A 26,189-nucleotide genomic window follows, 5' to 3' on the forward strand; every position below is an offset into this window, starting at 1 on the left:
TTATGATTCACTGGGGAGAAACATGGAAAACAATTTCTGTTTTTAAGCACTGGGAAAAAGGACTGAAGATTTGAGCAATGTATAATTTTAGTAAAATTATACTGGAAAGCAGATAGAAGGTTTCAGGGTGAGGGTGCTCTCTTTTACTGATATAATAATCCATTCTGTCACTGAAATTTACATATACCAGGGCCAGATCCTCAGCTTGAGTAAATCAGAGTTGTTTCATTATAGTCAGTGATGCTACACCAGGGGCGGGCCAACTTTTTGGCCTGAGGGCCACATCGGGTTTCGGAAATTGTATGGAGGGCCGGTTAGGGGAGGCTGTGCCAGGCTCTGCCCCTGTCGCCTATCCGCCTGCCCTCCCTTCTTCTCGCCCCCTGATGGGTCATCCAAGCCCCCCTGTTCCCTGACTGCCCCTCCAGAATCCCTGCCCCATCCACACACACCCCGCTCCCTGTCCCCTGGAACCCCTGCCCCTGACTGCCCCGCCCCATCTAACTCCCCCTCCTTCCTGATTGTCCCCCTGGGACCCCTGTCCTCATTCCACCCCCCCTTCCCTGTCCTCTGACTGCCCGGACCCCATCCTGACCACCACCCCGAACTCCCCTGCCCTCTATCCTTCCTCCTCTGCTCCCTGACCGCGTGGCTGGGAGCGCTGCAACCGCACCGCCCAGAGCGTTGCACTGGTGTAGTGTAGTAAATTGCTCTCTGTAACTGCTAACAGTAGCACATTCCTACGCGGAGCAGTTTAATACACTACATGGTGTGCTGAGGCTGCGGAGGAGGGGGAACAGTGGGGGAGGGTTTGGGGGCTAGTCTCCTGGGCCAGGAGCTGGGCAGGAGAGTCCTGCGGGCCGGATGTGGCCCGTGGGCTGTAGTTTCCCCACCTCTGTGCTTCACTGAGACCAGCTGAGGATTTGACCCGTAATAATTTTCTAAGGTGTGGAGAGGCTTGGAAACAGGGAGGGATTCTGTGCTTGGTAAATTAAATAGTGTCATTTATTATGTATTAAAAATCTTTAGCTTTCAAAGATAGCCAGCAATTACCCCTAATATTTTTCTGGCTTAATGTTTGACCTCTGAAGATGAATCTCCCTACTAGTTTAAGAAGCCTGGATATACAGAACTATTTCATTTTGGTGAAATATAATTATCTTCAGACATGGAAGCAATTCTGATGGCCCCTTTGGCAAGAGCTTAAAGTATCTAAACAAGCATAGAGCAGTTTTCCAAAACATAATTTCAATGGGAGTAAAAAATATCAAAAGAAATAAATACAATATTCATTGAATACTATTTTCATGTAAGTTATTAGAATAATTGTTTTCATACTATTAGTGTAAACATTGCTTGTAAGCAACAACAAAACAACTATTTTCTGTATAAGATGCTTCTGCTTGTGCTACTAAACTTTACAAATAAAGTGAAATTTAAGCTTTCTAAATTTTGAAACAACTTTGAGTTACCAGTCATGAGAATATCAAGCCCCTTTTCTTTCTAGTCTCATAACTGGAAGTGTTTTCAGTTGCACAAATACATTGTCAATGCAATTTTTTCAAAATACGTATATTTAAAATTACATAATAATAATGTGAAGGAGTTTGATTCATTCTCTGTACTAATATCAATAAAGCTAATCTTGTATTCAGATCAAGTATATGACCAGTCATCATACCACTGGAATCTGAGAGATCTATATGGTTAGATAGTTTTTGGGTTTTTTTCCACCATAAGTTTAATTTAAAGTTGCTAAAATTTAGTGTAAATCAAGATCTGAAGAAATCTTTGTGTGAAGAATGGGAATTGTGTAGTGACTAATCCTAAAAAGAAAAAATATTTCCAAAGACTGTTAAAAAGGAGAACTGTGGGTGCAAGCACTCGTGACAATTTTGGGGGTATTGATCTCTGTAGAGGAGACAGAAGGAGCACTGAATAAGATGAAGAATGGTAAGGCAGCTGGCAAAGACAAGATAACTGTTAATAAGGTCAAGCAGTTGGAGATACTGAAATAAAGCAGTTTCACAGATTACTGTGTGTTTGCTGGGATCAAGCTAGGATACCAGATGACTGGAGAATGGGACTGATTGTGGTTCTTTAGACAGGAAAGGGTGGTGCAAATGATCCAAACACCTATCTGGGCATCACCATGTTAAGTCAGGCTCTGAAAGTCCTTGAGAGAGTTTTGAAGGCCAAGATTGAGGTTCAAGGAGGAGGAGAGTAAGGAGAGGAACAACATGGCTTTAGGAAGTGAAGGAGTACTAATATTTACCATGAGACAGAAGTTTGATAGAATGATAAATGGAGGGCTTAACTGCTATGCAACGTTAATTGATCTTGCAAAAGCATTTGACTTGGTTCCATTGGAGTTGGGTTTAGAGTATTGAGATGGATGGGAGGGGACTACAAGTAGAGATGATTAAGAAACTGTATCAAGGGTCAAGAGCTAAGGTGGTAGGTACCAATACATGGAATTTCGGAGGATTTTGAGATGACAGCAGCATTGAGACAAGGCAGTGTACTCAGCGTCTCTTCATCTTAATTATGGAGTTAATTTGTAGGAGAACCGAGCCTGTGGAGATGCAGAGAAAACAAATGTATGCTGACAATCTGGCCCTGATGGCTGAAAAGAGGAATTGGTAAATATGATATCAAAGTGGGCATCTGTGTTTTTAAAGATCATGGTTTAAAGGCAGACACAAAGAAAACTGAAGTTATGCAAGTAGGGAAGGAGGTAGAAGTCCTGTTGATTGAAGTTTCAGGAAAGAAGTTGAATCAGAAGAATGAATTTGTTTGCTTGGGAATTATTCTTAGTGCCACCAGACAGCGATCTGGAGAACTGAAATTGAGCATAGGTGGCAGTGAAAAAGGTGGCAAGAGTACTGTTGGACTGGCAATTAAGTAACAAACTGAAAAGAAAAGTGTATGCTGTGTGTGTTTGTCTCTGCTTGCTCTATGGAGACAGTTGGTCTTAAGGAGATGGAAGAAAAGAAGTTTCAGGTAGTAGAAAATAATACATCAAGGAGAATGGCATACAAGCAGAGAGTAAACAGCGTGCACCTGGAAGAAATTGGGCAGGGGGAGAGATGAACTTGGGTCTCTCAGTATTAGGCTGGTGAGCACACATTTGAGGTGGGCTGGATGTGTGATAAGGATGGGAGAAGAATGACCAACAAAGAAAGCATGGGAGGAAGAAGGCAGCAAGAACGGACATGAAGGACCAAGGATATGATGGAAAGACTTTGTCGAGATGTTTGAGGAGAAATAGACTGGAACTCCAAGACCTATGAACCCAAACCACAGACCAGAAGGAACAGCAAAGAATCATGGGCACCTCTGATTGCGTGAAAAAGGAGTTAAGAAGAGAAGTGAAGTGAAGAATTTAGTGTTAATCTTAATCCTGGGAGAACTGAATTGGAAGTATACTCTAGCCTGTGTAGTGCTCTTGTGTTACTAGTCTGGGTGGTACTTAAAGATCTGTGCTGGGCTCAAACAAAAATGGTGAATTTCCTCTGTAAAACTAGAAGTAGCAAAAATTTCTCATTGTTTTCAGTGCTGGATAGATTTTCATGAGAGTTACTTAAGAAAAGTATTTTTAAATACAATGAGCCAAAGCATACCCTGCCCAGAGGAGATCATCCTCACAGTGTGAGAAGGGGATGTGGGTCCACAGAGGGGCATGAGGCATAGCTTTCCTCTCTGTCTGGATATCCCAATATTCTCAGGCCCAGTCTCTGTGCTGCTGTTTCTTGCTCCTCATAGTGCCCCATCCTCCATAAATCCTGCCTGACAGCAAGGTTCATTCTGGAGCCATGCTACCTACCAGTTTCTCACCATTTATGGCTGTGCATTACCTCTGTGCCCAAGAGGGGTAGAAGGAGTGGAGCAGGTGGAGACATTTAAAGGAACAGAATTTAATTCCCACAGACATTTCCTATGGAAATTGTGTAGAGTTGTTATCCACATATAATGGATGCTGCCAATTCCATCGCCACCTTTCCTGTTTCTCCCCCAAGCCTGTGCAGGCCTACGTCCTCATCATAGGGAGGGATAATGCCACCTTGGTTTTGCTCCCTTTCCTCACTTGGAGTGGAATTTAGCAATACTTACTTACCCTCCAAGTCTGTAGCCTATGGCCCACCACCTCTGGCCAGGTTTTTCTGTTGGAATCCTATATAAATGGTATAAAGTTCTAAAGTTATATATGTTAAATATGTTTGTTTGCATTTAAGCTTTATATAAAATGAATAGAAATATATATGCTATTTGAGTCGCATGTAAATATATGGAAAAACCTGACATTTTTTGAGTTTCCTATAACTGGTCAAGCTTTGCCATTTTGATCAGCAAATTCAATATTCTGGCATGGAAATCCCAAACATTGGGCAAAACTGTGAACCTACAGTTCCATTTTCAAAGCAGAAACAGCTCTTTGTGGTGAAGAGACTTCTGCCTTTGAGAATTGATGTGTCTTCATTACACAGACAGATAAAATCTAGGGGATATAATATTGTATTCTCTTCAGCCAGTGAAAATCTGAATGTATCAGCAGGAAGAATTTGGTTTTGTACCAAGCAATGCTAATACTTTAAACTGTACTAGACCATATAGGCTTTAGCTGTGATCATACACCCAAGTGTAGCTTTCTGGTTTGCAGCTGTGGATGGTATTGTGCTGCAGCAGCAGGAAAACTTATCCCTCTCTGTTGGCATCTATCATTAGAGATTTTCCTTAAATTTGAAAATAATGTAGGGCCAAATTCAGTTTACATTGATCACATAAATAATTTCATAGATTCATAGATACTAAGGTCAGAAGGGACCACTCTGATCATCTAGTCCGACCTCCTGCACAGCACAGGCCACAGAATGTCACCCACCCACTCCTATGAAAAACCTCACCCATGTCTGAGCTATTGAAGTCCTCAAATCATGGTTCAAAACTTCAAGGAGCAGAGAAGCCTCCCTCCAGTCAACCATGCCCCATGCTACAGAGGAAGGCAAAAAAACCTCCAGGGCCTCTCCAATCTGCCCTGGAGGAAAACTCCCTCCCGACCCCAAACATGGCAATCAGCCAAACCCTGAGCACATGGGCAAGATTCACCAGCCAGATACCCAGGAAAGAGTTTTCTATAGTAAATCAGATCCCATCCATCTAATATCCCATCTCAGGGGATTTGGCCTATTTACCCTGAATATTTAACGATCAATTACTTACCAAAATCCCATTATCCCATCATACCATTTCCTCCATAAACTTATCGAGTAGAATCTTAAAACCAGATAGATCTTTTGCCCCCACTGCTTCCCTTGGAAGGTTATTCCAAAACTTCACTCCTCTGATGGTTAGAAACCTTCGTCTGATTTCAAGTCTAAACTTCCTGGTGGCCAGTTTATACCCATTTGTTCTTGTGTCCACATTGGTGCTGAGCTTAAATAATTCCTCTCCCTCTCCTATATTTATCCCTCTGATATATTTATAGAGAGCAATCATATCTCCCCTCAACCTTCTTTTAGTTAGGCTAAACAAGCCCAGCTCCTTAAGTCTCCTTTCATAAGACAAGTTTTCCATTTCTCGGATCATCCTAGTAGCCCTTCTCTGTACCTGCTCCAGTTTGAATTCATCCTTTTTAAACATGGGAGACCAGAACTGCACACAGTATTCTAGGTGAGGTCTCACCAGTGCCTTGTATAACGGTACTAAAACCTCCTTATCCCTACTGGAAATGCCTCTCCTGATGCATCCCAAAACCGCATTAGCTTTTTTCACAGCCATATCACATTGGCAGCTCATAGTCATCCTATGATCAACCAATACTCCAAGGTCCTTCTCCTCTTCCGTTACTTCTAATTGATGCGTCCCCAACTTATAACTAAAATTCTTGTTATTAATCCCTAAATGCATAACCTTACACTTCTCACTATTAAATTTCATCCTATTACTATTACTCCAGTTAACAAGGTCATCCAGATCCTCCTGTATAATATCCCGATCCTTCTCCGAATTGGCAATACCTCCCAGCTTTGTATCATCTGCAAACTTTATTAGCACACTCCCACTTTTTGTGCCAAGGTCAGTAACAAAAAGATTAAATAAGATTGGTCCCAAAACCGATCCCTGAGGAACTCCACTGGTAACCTCCCTCCAACCTGACAGTTCGCCTTTCAGTAGGACCCGTTGCAGTCCCCCTTTAACCAATTCCTTATCCACCTTCTGATGTTCATATTGATCCCCATCTTCTCCAATTTAACTAATAATTCCCCATGTGGCACGGTATCAAATGCCTTACTGAAATCTAGGTAAATTAGATCCACTGCATTTCCTTTATCTAAAAAATCTGTTACTTTTTCAAAAAAGGAGATTAGATTGGTTTGGCACGATCTACCTTTTGTAAAACCATGTTGTATTTTGTCCCATTTACCATTGACTTCAATGTCCTTAACTAATTTCTCCTTCAAAATTTTTTCCAGGACCTTGCATACTACAGATGTCAAACTAACTGGCCTGTAGTTACCCGGATCACTTTTTTTTCCTTTCTTAAAAATAGGAACTATATTAGCAATTCTCCAATCATTCGGTACTATTCCTGAGTTTACAGATTCATTAAAAATTCTTGCTAATGGGCTTGCAATTTCAGGTGCCAATTCCTTTAATATTCTTGGATGAAGATTATCTGGGCCCCCCGATTTAGTCCCGTTAAGCTGTTTCAGTTTCGCTTCTACCTCTGATATGGTAATATCTACCTCTATATCCTTCTTTCCATTTGTCATGCTACCATTATCCCCAAGATCCTCTTTAGCCTTATTAAAGACTGAGGCAAAGTATTTGTTTAGATATTGGGCCATGCCTAGATTATCTTTAACCTCCGCTCCATCCTCAGTGTTAAGCGGCCCCACTTCTTCCTTCTTAGTTTTCTTCTTATTTATATGGCTATAGAACCTTTTACTATTGGTTTTAATTCCCTTTGCAAGGTCCAACTCTACTCGACTTTTAGCCTCTCTCACTTTATCCCTACATCTTCTGACCTCAATTAGGTAGCTTTCCTTGCTGATCCCTCCCATCTTCCACTCCCTGTATGCTTTCTGCTTCTTCATAATCACCTCTCTAAGATGCTTGCTCATCCAGCTTGGTCTACAACTCCTGCCTATGAATTTTTTCCCCTTTCTTGGGATACAGGCTTCCGATAGCTTCTGCAGTTTTGATTTAAAGTAATCCCAGGCCTCCTCTACCTTTAGATCCATAAGTTCTTCAGTCCAATCCACTTCCCTAACTAATTTCCTTAATTTTTGAAAGTCAGCCCTTTTGAAATCAAAAACCCTAGTTGCAGATTTATTTTTGTGAATCCTTCTATTTAGTTTGAACTGAATTAGCTCATGATCACTTGAGCCAAGATTGTCCCCTACAACCATTTCTTCTATGAGGTCCTCGCTACTCACCAAAATTAAATCTAAAATGGCATCCCCTCTAGTCAGTTCAGCAACTACTTGATGAAGGAATCTATCAGCTATCGCATCTAGGAAAATCTGAGCCCTATTATTATTACTAGCACTGGTCCTCCAGTCTATATCTGGGAAGTTAAAGTCTCCCATGATCACGCAGTTTCCATTAGTATTTACTTGATTAAAGACATTAAAAAGGGCTCTATCCATACCCAAATTAGATCCCGGAGGTCTATAGCACACCCCAAGCACTATCGTAGGAGAGGCTTTACTAGTTTTCTTCCCCAATGTAATTTTTGCCCAGACGGACTCTGTCTTATCCATTGCATCGCTTCTTATTTCTTTACATTCTAACTCATCATTGATATACAATGCTACTCCACCCCCTTTACCTTTGTTTCTGTCTTTCCTAAAGAGCACATACCCTTCAATACCTGTAGTCCAGTCATGACTACTATTCCACCATGTTTCTGTTATCCCTATAATATCTGGTTTCACTTCCTGCACCAGTAGCTCTAGTTCCTCCATTTTGTTACCTAGACTCCTCGCATTGGTGTACAAACATCTTAATTTTTGCTGTTTGGCCTCGCTCACATTTTGTACCCTATTAGGCACAGTCATTCTACAGCCAGTATAACCTATTAGACTAGTATCCACACCGCCCTCGCTCCTTATATACATTCTCCTACCCATGGCTGTATCCTTTCTTACTTCATCTTCTTCCCTCTCAATGCTAAAATCTGGCGTGGAGATTTTCTGGACATCTCCCAACCACCTCCCCCCAATTCCTAGTTTAAAGCTCTCTTTATCAGTTGTGCCAGCCTCGATCCTAGAAGTCTATTTCCTTCCCTACTCAGATGAAGTCCATCCCGAGAGAACTGACCTCTGTCCGTGAATGCCTCCCAGTGGCCATACATCCCAAAGCCCTCCTGTTTCCTGACTGTGCCCTCCAATTTCACTGGCTTAAATGTATTATTGTAGTTCAAAGGGACTATTTTATGTGAGCAAGGCAATTAGAGGTTAGCTCATAATTTGTATTTAGACTTAATCTGTTTTTAAGAATGTGTTTTAATGTAATGATTTATTGACGAGACCATTTCATTGCTATTACCCAGGTTTAACTCATTACATTGTTTTTTTTTAACAAAAAAACCTCATTAAGCAGAGACTTTGTATAAGGTTCAGTGTTTACAGTTTTCAGACGGAAGAAAAAATTGTAGCTTGTTTGTGTTGTGCATTCAGTGGTCATTTTCAGTACTGTATTTTAAGAGCAGTTTACTGTACTTCAAATATAGAAACTGCTGTGCTTCCCATCCAGTCTCTACTTACACCAGTCATTAGTTCAGTATAATGCAATCCGAAACGTCTTTCTGTAGAATGCTGATATTGCAGACTGTCTTGTGTACCGAAATGTTACTAGGCTGGCAAAGCCATAGAGCAAAGCACACAAGCACAGACCTGTAAGAATACATTTCCCAGTGTGTTGTGTACTGCTTTCTATGGTGAGATCTCGTAAATATTTGGTTATAAAGGCAGCAGTAGCCGGTTGCTCCTTGACACTGTGTCCAAATGCAAGGAAGAATTGGTGCTGAAGTCACTAATCATATTCTCACCAGGAATCCCATTCTTTCATGGAAAAAGTACAACAGCCTTTTTCAACCAAAATGAGGCCCTAGAGCCAATATCTAGCTTCATCATCAGTTACAGTTAGATCAGTATAAATACAGAAAGTTTAGAAGGAAAAAAAAATCTTTCGTTTCTTAACATAGAATGGATGCTGCCGTCCATTAAGAGGTGGCTGATACCCTTCTCCTGCTCTTCTCTTTCTCTCTTCCCCACCCCCTGGTCCCTCCTATATTTTAAATATTATATGTTAAATATTCTAAAGGAGTAATCAGCCATCTTTTACTGGCACACGTGAACAAAAGGTAGCCACAGTTCAGAACAATAATGTAAATCTAAGTGTAGTTTTGATTCTGAATAATATGGAGAAGTAGGCGTCAAAGCAGAGTTATTAAATACCTCTATTCAAACTAAAATATAAAAAAAATCCTATATAAAAACAGGTAGGGGGTAAGTCAAGTAAAAGTTACACTCATGTAAATCTTGCATTTTTATTTCTATTGGATTTTGTGTAAGAAAGATGGCTAAATTGCTGTTAGCGGGCCTCAGGATTCCTTATTTGCATCTGTTTACAATTGTCATGTGGGATTTTAACTTTCAGTTTCTCAATTACAGGTTTCAGAGTAGCAGCCATGTTAGTCTGTATTCGCAAAAAGAAAAGGAGTACTTGTGGCACCTAAGGTGCCACAAGTACTCAGTTTCTCAATTGTTAGCTTCCCTTTTCCTGCTAGCTCTAACCGTACCAGACCTCTAGAAGGTGCAGTGGCTTCTTGTACTGGTCAGTTGTTTCAGTATTGAATAATAATGCTCACATCTTGATTTTGGCATAATCTCATCATTATGGTAAAAGCTGTTTTCTCTCTTTCCCCACCCCTCGCAGCCCCAACCCTCCAGTCATACCAACATTTCTGCAAAGTCTCTCATGTATTATTTTGTTATGATTGGGTAAGACAAAGTTTTTAAATGGATTTATTTAATAAGTATCCATGTTGAGTATTTGGCAGTCTTGTTCCATAAGATCTGCTCTTGCTCTAAGTTTTTCTCCTGCCTTTTCATAAAGCCGCTTTTCTCTTTTAACTCTCTTTCATCCCTGGTATGAACTTGATGTGCTAGAACTACTGTATGCGGCTTTTGATAAAGTTTAACCTTTAAAATACTGATTTTTCCAGAATGCCAATCAAACAAATGCTTATGTGGATGTGTTATTATGTCCTACTGTTTGTCATAATTCATCAAGTTGAAAGTGCAATTCTCTCTCTCATATTAGTTTCCTTTTGAATGGTTTGTCTGTTTAGCGACTTCCCCCGATGAATAGCAAATACACATCTATTAAGCAAAAGAAGATACAAAATCATTTATTTTTAAAGTGCAATAAATGTTGAAGTCTTAATTACATGAGTGAATCTGTTGAGGAGTTAATTCACCAGCTGGTTTTAATTAATCTTCTGTGGGAATTGCTCTTGCTAATTAAAGAAATGTGGTGAAAGAAAATACAACCATTTGAGACAGAAATAAACAATGGATTCTGCTCTTTAAATGTTCTATGTTTCAACAACCCCACTGCCTCCAGTGGAGTTACTTCTGATGTTAATTAGGTCGCCCGAAGGTAATCTACACTTATGGCAGCATGTAGAGTACGCACACTGCATACCCCAGCTAGCACAGGTCTAAATTGCAGTTTGGGTGGTGAGGCATGCTTAGGCGAGTAAACTGCCCTACATGTCTGAATCCCCAGGATATATATATACCGTATATGGCTCTTTATACAATCAACCAGTGCCTCAGTGTCTACACTATTGTTTTTAGCTATGTAGTGTCCAACTGCTGGAGCATTTCCCCACTGCAAAGAAAGGCAGTGATTGATACATGCTCTTCCCATACACTTACATTGATACATGCTCTTCCCATATACTTCAGCGTTGCTTAAGGAAAGCTATTGCTATGAGGGTGGGGAAGGGGAGTAGACTTTATAGGATTCTAAATTGGTAGGTTTCTGGCCTTAAAGTATTATCAGTAGCCAGAATATGGCTCAATTCTTAAAGCATTAAATAAGTATCAGGAAATCTAGGGGAAAATGCGACACTATTTCCTGACAGAGCTTGGAAGCATAAATCACTCTTTAATAAAAGTGTGTGTTTACAGGAGATGGTGGGATGGACAGGGGATGGGTTGATCTATTTTATACCTTATTGCGAAGAATTGAGCAGCACACTTTTCTTGGTGTTTTTGAAAAGGCCTCTGTCTTGCAAATGTCATTTCAGCTGTATAGGAGTGCAAGGCACTTCCCAGAGTTATGTGATATGGTTTTATGAAATGGTGGTAACAAAAGTATTGACTGCCTTTTTCTTTTTAAACTGCTAGAAACAAGACTGCCAATGGGGATTATCGAAAGGAGCACAGAGACAGGAGTCGCAGTCCAATAGAACGGGCTGCTGCCCCAACAATGAGCCTTCATGCCAATCACATGTATGCCTCAATCCCAAGCTTGACCATGGATCAACCTCTAGCACTGACCAAAAACAGCATGGATGCAACACGAACAGTCAGCATGACACCTGCGCTGACTTCTGTGGAACGGCAGCAGGTACTTGTCTTCTAGATGGATAAGACTCTCTGGGTTATTGTAGGAAACCTTGCTGTACTCACATTGCTGACTTCCCAGACATAAGCAAAGTATGTTATGAATTACAGTAGGTAGGCGACAATACTGTTCAGGCAAAACATGGTTGGTTGTGGGTTTTTTTTTTAGTTTGATTTTATTTTTAAGTTTCACATTTAATTTTGTTAAGATTCAATGTGTTCCATGAGAAAAATGGCTAGCTGTTTGAATGCAAATCGCTTTCCTAAACTCTCTTCCATTCACCCGCATATTTTATGTTTTGATATGCTTGTAAGTACATGTGTTTGAATTAGAGATGCAAACTTATTGAGAGATCTGATTCACTGTGTTCAAATAATAGTTTGCGGGGCTTCTAATAGCCCTAGATAAAACTGATCAACTCAAAAGCACTAAGGGCACTCAGCTCTCTTTGAGGATGCCTATGTGCCTTTGAAAATCTCTCTCTGCTGTGGCTATACTGAAGAGGGGAAGGAAAGAAAAGAAACATGAAAAGAAGAGGAAGAGGCTGGAATAACCTACAACTCTGTAACCCAATGAGATACAGATTGCTGAAAGCTCTTCTCATTACTGAATTAAAGCCCCACCCTGAATGCAGAAAGTCATTGAACAAATTTAGTCAGTGTGAAAAGGTGTGTGTGTGTAACCATCTTCTCTGTATGTAGTATGTTGTGCCATTGTCTAATAGTGTTCCCTAACTATTATTGGAGATCTCTTTCTTCTCCATAATGGCTTTACTTTCCAAGCCATGCCACATAAAGAAGAAGGCATGAAGCAGGTAGGTCATGCAGTGGCACACACTCGCACAAGCACGGAATACTTGTTCTGTTGTTGTTCTTTGTCATCTTGGGAGCAACATCTTCTTTTAAAGAATTCCTGCATTGTGAAGAGAGGTGGATTTTCATGCATGCTACATAATAATCCCTCTCTTTTATAGGTCAAAGCCATTTTCACCCCAACACCATAGTCCTTCTCACATGTGGGAATCAACAGCCTCTATCTTGTTCAGCCAATGACTTATTAAAAGTTGTACCGTAGTGAGTTGTGGCAAGCTGCAGCATGGGAACATAAGCTGGCACATGTACCCAGCCATTCCTTGCTCCCCTATCATGATTTATTGCAAAGAGTAAATCCATATATGTGGATGAATCTTTCAGTGGGGAAAATTTCCACTACAACTTACAAATAAGCTTTTAGCTGGATGACCAGCTCATATTTTATGGTCGGTGCGGTGGTTTTTCCCTTCTCCCTTTTGTAGATTGAGCACTACAGTTCTTTCTCTGCAGCTCTAGTGCAGGCATCCAACCAGGGCTGCTATTTTTAAAGTCTTGTTGTGTGGAAATGGCCTGACTATTCCTAGGTTTGCCGCTATCTTGTGTAACTCAATATGCAGATTCTACAGCTATTGTTCTATGTACAACAGTTCTTCTCTGCCTCTTAACAGTTTGTTCAGTGATGACAGAGAAGGAAGGGACAGGCTTCCATTGACGACACTGGTGCTCTTTGATAATATCACTCTTGTTTCTCAACCCGGCAGCCAGCACTGACATACTCTGCTGTTTCTTATGAGGTGTTTGTACTGGACTATACCCAAGCACCATGGCCAGATTTTTGTTTTGTTATCTTTGACATTTTGAGCTTAGTTGCAATCTAGTGTCTTGGGGAAATGGGATGGTGAGGCGAGTCCTTGCTAAGATTACAGTATAGAAACTGTGCAAGAAAGAAAATGTCTATGGAAAATAGCAGTAGGAGGCTGTGGCTTGATTACACCTTAACCAAGTTCATACAACTGTAATACATGCTCATGTTTCTGTATCTGCTTCTGTATCTAATGTGGCTATAGAAACACTGGTTTTGGCCAGTGTAGTTCAGCAATTGTAGTCACTATGTTACTAATTCCTCTGTACCTCTCATTTAAATATATTCACAGTGGTAATGGGCAGTGCTAGCACAGGCATTCTTGTGAAGTCTGGAGAAAGATGCAGAAAGAAAACTCATTCACCCATAAATCCATTCTTAAACTCAAGTAACCATATATAGATTTGTGTGCATATGTTTAAAATACAGTTTTTTGGAGAAATATCATCTTTGGCAAGGTGAAGAAACACAGTACTGCCAACTATGCAGCATCTAAAATGAAATCTGTGTCCACTGTGCCTTGCGTACAAAGGAATCAAGTAACTGAAGCTTTCTCCCCCTCTGCCTACTTTAAGTATATTTGACTTTGCTATCAATGCAGTAGGATGTGAATGGACATTTTAGCTCCTTATGTCTAGAAAAACAGTGAAAAAAATCATATTGCTTTGCTTTATGTAGCTGACATTTGACTTAAAGAAACTTACTTTGATCTTGCAGTGAAATGAAATCTGTGTTCAATGTGCCTAAACTGAACATATTTTAAACAATGAAAGCCATTCTCTCCCCTGGTATTTCTCTTTTCCACTGACTTTCTGTTGAGGATAGGTTTAGTACAGTTTGCAGATTGACTGACTGAGAGTGAGGCATGAACTGAAAATTATTTGCCAACTGCGCTGATTCAGGCAAGCCAGGTCATGTGCTCCAGAAATGCAGTATTCATGTAAGTTGGGCATAGCAAAATGGACTCACATCATAAAATACACCAAAAGTTTTAAGCAAAAATATTTTAAAGTGTGTGTGTTTTTCATCACTCCTCTCTTCAGGCAGCCACCTAGAAAAACCAGGACCATTCCTTTGCATAAGCCCCCCCTCCTCCCCTCTTCCCACCTGAATGTTAAACTGAAATGACTCAGTACTTCAGAAATGTACCAGTTTAAAGTTTTTAACAATGGTGTTACCAGGGTTGCCAAGTGACAACAGTTTTGGGGAATTGCATGTGTTTTTGGAAGTGGAGAAAGGGTGTTGCTTATGAGGCAGTGCTGGAAAGCCACAGCAACAGCAGAGGTATGGCTTCTTGAGCCAGAGAAACTTTTCTGAGCCATTTTGGTATATTTCTGTTCCACTGTTTTCAGGACTCCGATATCACTTGGCGTTTTTTTCTACTCTTCATGCTTTACATCAATATAGGGAGTAATGCACAGGATTGAAATTCATGATTCTGGGCGAGTAATTCAGCTGATTTTATTGCCTCAGTTTCTTCAACTATAAAAGTTAGGTTTTTAGGTTTAACTATTAGGGTTAACCTATTAATAATGTTTGCAAAGTACTTCAAGTTCTTTAGAAGGAAGATACTATGGAAGCTTTGTAGCAGCTAATAAAATTCCCCCCAGTATGTTGTTGACAGTCAGTTCTGCACTACACTCACATCAAAGTGAGATCAAGACTTTGTGTTTGATTACTTTAAGTGTTGAAGGAGTACTTGTGGCACCTTAGAGACTAACAAATGTATTAGAGCATAAGCTTTCGTGAGCTACAGCTCACTTCATCGTGAGCTGTAGCTCACGAAAGCTTATGCTCTAATAAATTTGTTAGTCTCTAAGGTGCCACAAGTACTCCTTTTCTTTTTGTGAATACAGACTAACACTGCTGCTACTCTGAAACCTGTCTTTAAGTGTTGAGATGCAGTCCTGAAAGAGGAGAGCTTGCCTCTTTTAAAATGAGAGAGACCAATATGAGGAGCCTTTGTATTTTACTTAATGAGATAGTTAAATTGAGTACCTATGCTGTGAAGGGAGGTAGGTCAAATTCTACTGCATGCACAGTCATTTTTATGACGTAATTTTATTTTTTATCGGGATATTTAGACCTTTGTCTTCACAAATGTTTTCCAAAAGAAAACATTCCAGGTTTTGTTCTAATATTGCAGTATCATGTACAGAATGGGATTTGTTGTATGTTATGTTGGCTTTAATCTACTATATTGAATTAGATATTTTAGGGATTACTTGTAGCCAGATAACTCTCTCCTCCTCTGTTATATAATGAAATGTATTTGCTCACAGCTGGCAGGCTCCCGCTAAGATTATTTCACTTAATGTATGCTTTTAAGTGATGAACAACTGCTAGCATTGTCTGTACCAGTGACCTTGTTGAATAACAATTCTGTTCTTTTCCCTCTCAGAACCGTCCGTCTGTAATCACATGTGCCTCTGCAAACAACCGTAACTGTAACCTCTCCCACTGCCCCATCGCCCACAGTAGCTGTGGTTCAGCCATGCCAGCAAGTTATAGAAGACCATCGAGCAGTAAGTTATGCTTCACCTTTTCTCTCCTTTCTTGGGGCTTTGAGCTTCAGCATTCCTAGATGACCAAATTATCCAAACCTGTTTTAAAACTTCACCATTTGTACTGAATAAATGGCAGGGTTTGGGAGCTATGGTTTATTGTATCTTGCAGTAGTTATGAATGAGGTGGCCCTTCTGCTACAGTCAACTATTTGGAAGGGTTTTTTATTGTGATATCTTTCCATCCTTCTAATATAGAATTATAGGGTTCTGTGTTTATCACTAATTTCTGTATCAAAATGAAAACAAGTTTTTTCCGTTAGCTCTACAAACTCTACCTAGCCTCAGAGAGCCATGCTGGGTTCTCTCCATTCCACAGTGGTGTTGCAGAAATGTAACTGATTGGAAATTGGTAGACAGTTCTGTTGATGTGCAAGATGGAACAAAATCCAGCTTGCTCCCTCATAGCTGTGTTGGAGCTGCAGCGCTAGTAGGAATAAAAAGCAGTTAAAATATGGGGCCTTATGTTGCAACTGGATTTGTATGGGCAGCCCCTGGTGCAAGCAAGAGCACCATTAAAGGAGTTCTGTGCCTCAAGTCAGTGCTCAAGTAAGAAGGTGCCATTTCTAAATAGTTACTTATCAAATAGTGGCAACGGAGGAGGGGCACTGTTTGGCAAAGGTTTTAAAAACAAGAATAAACATGCAGCAAATAGAGGTGGGCATTAAATCCTAAACCTCCTTCTAACCCTTCTTCTCATGCCCTGTAAACTGTCTAGGGCAGTGATCTGTTTGTAAAGCAGCATACACACATAGGGAGCCTTCCTTGACCTCCACTCGCTTTGCACCGTACAGGCTTCCCAAACTCTCCCCTTATTGCACCGTGGAATGGTTGTTTCTACTATGGACACAGGCCTTTGCAACTAAAGAAGGCAGGTTTCACTCCGGCTTGATGATGCTAGATGTACTCTCAAGCTTCCTCTTTGTGTATAAATGCAGAAAGGAATCTACCTTCCTTGCTTGGCAGTCTAAACATTCCCCCAGTGTAGGTTTCTACTTTCAGTTCAATTAGAACAGGGCTGGGCAAACTACGGCTTGCTGGCCAATTTAATCTGGCCCTCAAGCTCCTGCTGGGGAGTGGGGTCTGCCCCGCTCCTACAGTCCAGCCGGGAAACGGGGTCAGCGGCTGCTCCACGCGCGCGCCTGCCAGAGCATCATGTCCCCTCCCCAACTGCTGTGTTTAGGGGCAGCCAGGGGCCTCCGTGCATCGCCGTCCAAGCCCGGAGCACTCTCCTACACCCTAAATCCCTCATCCCCAGCCCCACCGCAGAGCCTGCACCTCCAGCCAGAACCCCCACCCCAAACAGCTGAATGCCCTGCATCCTGAACTCCTCGTTTCTGGCCCCACCTCCAGCCAGAGCCTTCATTCCCTCCTGCATCCCAACCCCAATTTTGTGAGCATTCATGGCCCTCCATACAATTTGCTTAACCCTGAATTAAAATTTTTGTTTAAATCCTTCAAATTTTCTGTATTAGTGGTGTGAGCTTGCTCCACTTCATCCATCCTCCTTTGCGGTTAAAAAGGAAATGTAAATGCCTTGCTCTCTGGATGGTTTCCTTTATTCCCCTGTTCTTATCTGACACGGTATGTTTATTAGGCAGTAAACATAATAGGTAATATTTTTAAAAACAGCCAAGTCCCATTTTCAGTTATACCAACATGCAAGTACATCTACCTAAATAGATATTCCCAGATGAGCATTGGAATAACTATACCAGTAGAAGCACCTTTATAGGGGCAGCGGGTCTTTCTTAACCAAAATAGGTATACTGGTACAAAATGTACCAGTGTAGACCAGGCCTTAATTACTGTTGAAAACAGGACTCAGGAAGAGCCTAAGTTAGGTCAGGTGCTTTTTGAAAATTTTACCCAATATAAATACTGTAAATATCAAACACCTGAATATGCATGCCCCTCTGAGATAATAGTTTCATTTCAGGGCAGGTTTAAGAAGAAAGATAAGAAATAATTAGGGCTGTCAATTAATCACAGTAAACTCACACAATTAACTGCACTTAACAATAGAATACCCATTAAAATGTATTAAATATTTGTTGATGGTTTTCTACATTGTATTCTGTGTTGTAATTGAAAAAATATACAGTGCTAACTTTATCATTTTTACAGTACATATTTGTAAAAAAAAATAATATAAATAGTATTTTTCAATTCACCTCATAAGTACTGTAGTGCAATCGTGAAAGTGTAACTTACAAATGCATATTTTTGGTTACATAACTGCACTTTAAAACAAAACAGTGTAAAACTTTAGAGCCTACCAGTCCACTCGGTCCTACTTCTTATTCTGCCAATTGCTAAGACAAACAAGGTTTTTTACATTAATGAGAGATGCTGCTGCCTGCATGGCACTTTTGTAGCCAGTGTTGCAAAATATTTATATGCCAGATATGCTAAACATTTGTATGTCCCTTCATGCTTTGGCCATCATTCCAGAGGACATGCTTCCAGGCTGATGATACTCGTTAAAAAAAGAGAGTCAGTTAAATTGGAGACTGTACTCCTTGGGGGGGAGAATTGTACATCTCTTGCTCTGTTTTACCCGCATTCTGCATATATTTCATGTTGTAACAGTCTCGGATGATGACCCAGCACATGTTCATTTTAAGAACACTTTCACAACAGATTTGACAAAACGCAAAGACGGTACCTACGTGAGATTTCTAAAAATAGCTATAGCACTCAACTCAAAGTTTAAGAATCTGAAGTGTCTTCCCAAATCTGAGAGGGATGAGGTATGGAGCATACTTTCAGATGTCTTAAAAGAGCAACACTGATGCAGAAACTACAGAACCCAACCACCAAAAAAGAAAATCAACCTTCTGTTGGTGGCATCTGACTCAGATGATGAAAATGAACATGCATCAGTCTGCACTGCTTTGGATCATTATCAAGCAGAACCAATCATCAGCATGGAAGCATGTCCTCTGGAATGGTTGTTGAAGCATGAAGGGACATATGAATCTTTAGTGCATCTGGCATGTAAATATCTTGCAACAGTGCCATGTGAACGCCTGTTCTCACTTTCAGGTGACATTGTAAACAAGAAGCAGGCAGCATTATCTTCTGCAAATTGTAACCCACCTTGTTTGTCCGAGTGATTGGCTGACCAAGAAGTAGGACTGAGTGGACTTGTAGGCTCTAAATCGCTTAACAGCCCTAGAAATAATACTAATTTCCTCCTCCCTGCTTGTCCACACTTTCTAGACAAATCTGCAGTATGCTTCCCATTCTGACTCCCAACAAAATATAGGATCAGCTGAGAAATTCTTTTCAGATTGGAACAGCTGCTGCATTTGCACAAGTTTTCCTCATTTAACTGCTTATTATTTGTGCTCGACAGCCCATTGTTTTGAAAGGAATTGGGCAGGATAAAAGACAACACAATGAGATTTTTAACCTATTTTTAAAAGCTTATTACCAGGTTTTGTACATAAACTTTAAAACTATGTTTTTCTTACCACAAGAAAGTTTAAAATGATTCCTCCTTTATTTACCTGCAAAGGTCTGTTCTCAGATGCTTGCTTTCTCCTACAGTGTTTTTTTTTTTTAATCTTACTAATGCCTAATGCAATGCAGAGTGTTCATGCAGTTCACTGACTTATTTGAAAAATGGAACCTTGAACCCAGTTCCTTGCAGCTACTGTAGAAAGCATTTCAGGGATTGAGCCAAAGTCCATTGACTTCAACTGATTGTGCACCAGCACCACCTTAAAGGATGGGCTCAAGTGGAATTAATGGAAAATTAACACATTTTCCCTGGGATTGTTTTTTTCCCTATAAAATTGGACATTTAACTATTTAGAATTTATATTTCCAGACTAAGGGACGCTATCAGAAAGCTGGGCGCCTCTGTATAAAAAGTGCTAGGCCAAATTTTGGCCAGTGCAGGTAACAAGAAAAATGTTCTCTAGTTTAACATTTGATCTGCTTCTGCATTTTTAAGTCATCCTCCAATAAAATGATGAAAAAAGTCCAGCTGGTACCAAAATGGGAGGAAGGAAGAATCTGGAAGCAGCATCTAGTAGCTAGAGTCTATATTCAAATGTTGTTTTTGCCTTGCCGGTTTTTCCCATCTAGCTACCACTGCCTGTGATCCAGTGGTGGAAGAGCACTTCCGCAGAAGCCTTGGCAAGAATTACAAGGAGCCTGAGCCAGTGGCAAACTCTGTGTCCATCACAGGATCAGTTGATGACCACTTTGCCAAAGCACTTGGGGATACATGGCTTCAGATTAAAGCCGCAAAGGATGGAGTGTCCAGCAGTCCTGAGTCTGCCTCAAGGCGGGGCCAATCTTCCCCTTCTTCCCACATGGTCAATCATAATCATTCACCCTCTGTAGTCTCATGAAGAGAGCAGATCATCAAACTTCTGAATTTGCATGGTTTGACTGAGCTTTGAATAGTGTTGGGGTGAGGGGAGATTAGTTTTCAACACGTTTTTGTGTACTTGTTTGGTATTTGTACAAGGGTGCCCTTAAAGATGATAGCAGGAACTATTTGATAAAGATCTATATGATGTAGCATCCTTTTTTTTCCTGCCTCAGTTACCAAAGAAACCTCTGATGCAAGCATCTGCTACCCCTTTAAAAAAAAAAAAGCATGCTAATCCACAAAAAAGCCATTACACACAGTTGGTTGACCCAAATGCTTTTGCTTCTATTAGCTTCTTGACACTACAATTTGCCTGGTTTGCTTCCATTCCCCCCCGTGAAGTAATTTTGTATGTATATACTTGAAAAGAACTGTCATGTATGATTTGCACTATTGGAGGAGGACTAAAGTTGCATGGCAACTTTATGCATGATGCTAATATCCTGAAGGCAAACTGCTGGAAAAAAGGGTTTAAGTGACATTTCTATCAGTTATTCTTTGTTTTAAACTGCTTTAGAAGGGGAGGTCTCATACAGGTTATAGGTCTTTCTTTAGATTTCAGGTGCTTAGTGCTTGCAACTGGACTGCATAATTTACAGACCACACGGGCATTTAATTTTTTTCTAAACACTGCAGTTTGTTAGAATAGAGCTGAGGATGGAGAGTTCAATAGTGCTTAAAGATGCATGTTATGAAAAATAGCTGGTATCTATTAATGTATAGACCGTAAGAAACATAATACTTATTAGCTTTTCTTCAGAATTAGTTTATTTTTGTCAGTAACAGTCCTAGATATACTTACTGCTGGTACAGTTGTACTCTGATTCACTTTATTAGCAGCCAGCAAGAGAGGACAGCCTCAGGACAGGCCTCACAAATGAAGCAGTCTAGAAATATATGATGCGTGGTACAGGATGCTATAGCTTGCATGAGTGAATAACCATTTATGTTTGCATTACTTTCTGCTTAACATGAATTTGCTTCCTAAAACTAGAAGTCTGTGTAATCCAACTTTAACTAGCTACAGAAACTGCTACCTTTAAATATCTTGGACAACAGATTGTTACAGTTTGTGAAATATGAGCTTTAATTTTTAAGCTTACTCATAAACCTAGGCCAAGGCAGCATACATTCCTCCAGTAGAAAACTTTATACAGGTATTACTGCATTTATTATCATTTGCTATATTAATAGCTACTAACTAGACATTAGGTAATAGAGGCAGGCATAAAAACACAGCTGTGTTAGTAATAAAAGTGCTTCTCATCTTTTTGTTAAATGTAACTATTCTCCCCCCCCCATACATTCCATCATCCCAGTACAGTTACACATAGTGCTTTTTTTTTTAAATACTGGGTTACCTGAAGAGACTGGTTCAATATAGAAAGTTATGATTAGTTGGAAGATGAACTACATGTGATGTATTATGGACTGTTACAGTATTGGGTCCATTGTGGCTTTTATTTTAAATTGTTTTGATGTTAAGCTATTTTAATTTGAGAAAATATCAGAAGATTGGCTCTTACTCATGTTGAGAGGGTGGCTGCTCAATTTTTTTAAAAACAAAAACCACACAAACAAGCCCCCAGTTTTACACATTTCACTACCATCTTACTGGGTAGTCAACGCTTACCTGCTTTGGCATTCAGTACCCTACTCTGTGTAGGAAAATTGTTAAAAGAACGCTTTTTTATATAGGTAACTTTAAGACCATCGTTACGCTGTGCGTAAAGAATGTACAGAGAAATTTGTAGGTATTTTTTGAGGAACAATTAATTTGTTAATGATATGTAGCTATTTAATTTTTCCCTTTCCTTTATTGTAATCATTCATTTTTTGTTTGGAGAAAAAAGTTGATCTTTTTTTGTTGTAGATTTGTCTGTAATACATTAAAAAAGTGCAGGAACACAGTTATTCTATGAGAACACTGCATTAGCATTAATAGCCACTAGTTTGTTATTGCTACAGGCTACTGAGCATAATAACAGTAAAATACTAATACTGTAGATGGACTCTGTGGAAAATGTGACTCCTTCTACATTTCTTTGTAAACACACGTTTTTAAAGCTAATATTTTCAGTAATAGCTGTTTTACAAGGTCACATTTACTTATCTGAGATAGGTAAATGGATGTGGGGCAATAAAGATTTAATGTGATATGTCCAGTAAAAACAAATATATTAAACACAATTATGTCATGAAAGCCAAAGGGTTTGGGGGGGGGGAAGTAAACTCACTATAATAACGCATAGTGAAGTTTCTTCACAGAGCCATGTTATCTGCTACAGTTCAGTCTGAAAGATTCCATGTTTGTAAATATATCATTCTTTTGTGGCCTTGTTTCACCTGGGGAAAAGAAAAAAAGGTTTGGCAGGCCATCTTTTTTTGTACTTAAAAAGTAGCCTTAAAGAACAATAAAGTGCTCTTAAATCACAGGTGTGTGCATACTCTTCTTTGTAATTTGGTTAAAAAGGAAGAATTGAAAACGACCATCTTATCTGTGCTAGGGTTGGAGGAAGGGAACAATGCATCAAACTGGTAGATGGAGATAGACCTAGATCTCTGTCCTTCTTGCACCCCATTTTTCCATGCAGCATATATATGCTGCAGAGAACACAGCCAGTGATGAATAGCAGTTAGGGACACGTATATGGGACGATATTGATCATACAAAAGCTGCCATGGCTCTGACCAGCACCAAGAGTTGTTCACCTGCCACGTTTTGAGACATGGCAGCACAGATGGCATTGGGTAGCTCTTGTTTTTTCCCTCTGGCAAGGGAAAATGGTTGCAGGCAGGTTGGTAACACTTTCCACAGTTATGATGGCTGCAATGGACCATAGCATGGCAGACTCCAAAAAAGGCTTGTTCCTGCAGCAGTATTTAAGAATGCCAACAGTTTTGTGAGCACATCACTAGGGACATGTGTGCATTGGGGGGGCGGAAGCACTGCCACTATAACCCATAGACACATCCTACAGAAATGAAAGGGGTTTCTCTGTCACTGTAGGAACTCTGCCTCCTGGAGTGGTGGTGGTAGTTAGGTCAACAATCATTCTTCCATCTGTGTATACCAGGTGTTAGATCACCATAGCTACAATGCTCAGGAGATGTGAATTTTTTACAGCCCTGAACAAGATAGCTAAATTCTGAATGTAGGCTAGGCCTACAGTACAACTAGGGAAACTATTGAAATATTTTTGGCACAATTCCCATTGATCAAGTCACCGAGATCTCAGCATATTTCCATAGGGGACTAAAAAGCAGCTGTTCATATTTAATGCAGCTTCACAAGTAGCAGCCACTAAACAGTTACTGTTTTAGCAAGAGAGAAGGGCCTTCACATATATATCTCTGCTACACAGGCATGAAGAAAACTCATTCCTTCTTTTTTCCAATTTGTCCCATCCGCACATTCTTGGAGCTTACTACACTGTAAACCTCTCCCCCTGCTACAAGAAGTATGAAGCCTAACTTTTTTACAGTACAGTTTTAAAAAATGTGTTACACTGCTCTGATCTAAGGATTTTATTTTAAAATAATTTGTCTGGAATCTGATCCTCCCTAAAAAATCAATGTTCTGGTACCTGATGTTCAAGAGCTTCATAACGTTCTTCAAGAATGAACAATTTCAGTTCAGGCTGTAGTGGAGGTGTGTCTGCAAAAAAGATACTGCCCTAGAAGAACAAAACAGTACAGTTATTTCACTGAGAACGTGTTGCCTTAGATGTTCAATAGGAGTGATGTTATACAGTGTTGTAAATTGTGTTCAAAGCAGCTAAACTTCTGAAAAAATATGCCAGGAATTAAGTGCGCAGTCATGGTTGTTAAATATTTCTGGGTGTAGGAGACTGAGAACCACACCAAAATTAATTAGCTTAATACATTTGAAAAATATCCCTCTCTGTAACTACCCATGGAAAAAGAAGGAGGAGTACTTGTGGCACCTTAGAGACTAACAAATTTATTTGGGCATAAGCTTTCGTGGGCTAAAACCCACTTCATCGGATGCATGCAGTGGAAAATACAGTAGGAAGATATATATACAGAGAACACGAAAAAATGGGTATTGCCATACCAACTATAATGAGACTAATCAATTAAGGTGGGCTATTATCAGCAGGAGAAAAAAAACCTTTTGTAGTGATAATCAGGATGGCCTCATTCTTTTTGCTGATACAGACTAACACAGCTACCACTCTGAAACGTGTACCCAGGGAAAGAAGCCTAAATACACAAAGTAAGTGGCCTTTGGAAGGGGAGCCAGTTACAATGGTCTGTTGTCTGAACAGTGCTTTAGATAGCATTGAAGGGGTGTAAAAATCCCGATGTGCACTAATTGGCCCATATGGACCTTGCTAGTGCACACCACATGTTCTCTAGTGTGTGTTTAGTGTAGTACCGTATCATACAGGATTATAATAATGTGCATCAAGGAACCACAGCAGCAGTTAACAAAGAGTATGTCTAGACTTCAATCACAGGGTATGATTGCAGAACTAGCTTTAAGCAGTGCACGCTTCTGCCCAGGCCACCTGACTACCTACCTGAAATTTTAGGGAGGCTTGTACAGCTTCACTGCTCCAGGACCCAAGATAACTAGGTTAAACTAGCTTGGATATATCTACTTGAGCTTCAGTCACAGCCTATGATTTCAATATAGACATACCTAAAGTCATATTATTCGATGGGGCGGTCATTGCCTATTCAAGAATGAACAAACAGACCCTGTACGCAATATATTTAGTATCTGTATGTTAGTAAAACTAATGAAACCATGACATGTCTCCTTGTCTATTGCTTGTATCTCCTTTTGGTGACGACAGCATGGTTCTGAAGAGCTTTTTTCTCTTTAATTTTACTGCTGCTTTTTTTAAATTGCATCTTCAAGTTGCTATTCTATAGACCCCAAGGAAACCCAATATGAATCTACATCTCCTTCTGCTAAATTAGTTTCATTTCAGAATTTTAATTTAAGACATCACGGATGACAAACATATAGGCTACCCATCAAATTCAGATTGTTCTGAATGTTTCACTCGAATCTAAGCTTTAAATATTTCTACCTTTTCAAGCTGCAAAAGCAACCTTTAAAAAGCTGACAACAGGATAGCAACAGATTGAAACAATAGCACCAGGACAGGTGTGAACTTCCCCCACCTTACTGAGTGAAACTTTTAAGCTTAATTATAACCTCCTTAGTTGTCAAACTTGTTAACAGTGTCACTGCTGAATGGTTATCAGACCTATCCATCAAATTATGCTTTTCCAGTGGGGCACCATGCATTTGGCAAGTCTCAATATTCGATATAAAGCTGTAGCCAAATACATGCAGCAGCAGTAATTGAAGTAAAAACCCAGTGCTTGTCTACACTGCCCCACAGTTTGGACTATGGGTGTGTGAATAGCAGCACGCATCTAAGTGGTGTGCTGTGACACCCTTGTGTGGATGCTGCAAGCACAAACAAAAAGGTTCCTAGTTCGCATCACTTTAATCCTCTTCAAACAAGACTACAGTAACAGGAACTAGGATCCTTATAGTTTGCACCTGTAGCATCCACATGGCAGAGTTATAGCACAGCACTTTGTGCCCTGCTATGCACACCCTGTAGTCTGAATGGTGGGGCAGTTTAGACACAGACCAAGTTCTGTTCTAGTTTGGATGCCAGCAACTTTTCCATTAGCAACTGTCCATGTTCTTGCATGAGGGGATCAGATTTCACTAGAATTCCCTTTAGATTTCTTTTAACCCTGCCCCTAAATCACCCCTGTGATAGCAGAGTAATAACTGTCATTTACAGATTATAAAAGGTTGACCATATTTTGAATTAAAATCCACAATGGCTGTGTGAATGGTGACTTCCCCCAATACCATGGCAATGCAGAAAGCTGCCTGTCTAGCACTTTCATGACAAGAT

The 26,189-nt window shown here is 40.1% G+C and overlaps 1 protein-coding gene and 1 long non-coding RNA gene across 6 annotated transcripts in view; one reads left to right on the top strand and one right to left on the bottom strand.

The window, feature by feature from the left end:
- VGLL4 (vestigial like family member 4) overlaps positions 1–20,731 on the top strand; it is a 164,357-nt gene extending 143,626 nt beyond the window's left edge. For all 3 annotated transcript variants that reach the window (XM_038409339.2, XM_043519119.1, XM_043519120.1), the window contains 3 exons: positions 11,424–11,646; positions 15,719–15,842; positions 19,980–20,731. In XM_038409339.2, the coding sequence (XP_038265267.2) occupies positions 11,424–11,646; positions 15,719–15,842; positions 19,980–20,248 (616 nt within the window). In that variant the 3' untranslated portion in view covers positions 20,249–20,731. The remainder of the gene's footprint in view (positions 1–11,423; positions 11,647–15,718; positions 15,843–19,979) is intronic.
- The window catches only part of LOC122461084, a 60,716-nt gene that overhangs the window by 10,824 nt on the left and 23,703 nt on the right, over positions 1–26,189 (bottom strand). For 2 of the 3 annotated variants that reach the window (XR_006282806.1, XR_006282805.1), the window contains 2 exons: positions 23,859–23,948; positions 22,509–22,875 (listed from right to left, as the gene is read on the bottom strand). This is a non-coding gene — a long non-coding RNA (uncharacterized LOC122461084). Of the gene's footprint in view, positions 1–11,639; positions 13,649–22,508; positions 22,876–23,858; positions 23,949–26,189 lie in introns of those variants that run through there. The other variant, XR_006282807.1, reaches the window with a different exon arrangement.

The sequence above is a fragment of the Dermochelys coriacea genome, chromosome 7, assembly GCF_009764565.3.
Source record: "Dermochelys coriacea isolate rDerCor1 chromosome 7, rDerCor1.pri.v4, whole genome shotgun sequence".
Taxonomy (NCBI): Eukaryota; Metazoa; Chordata; order Testudines; family Dermochelyidae; genus Dermochelys; species Dermochelys coriacea.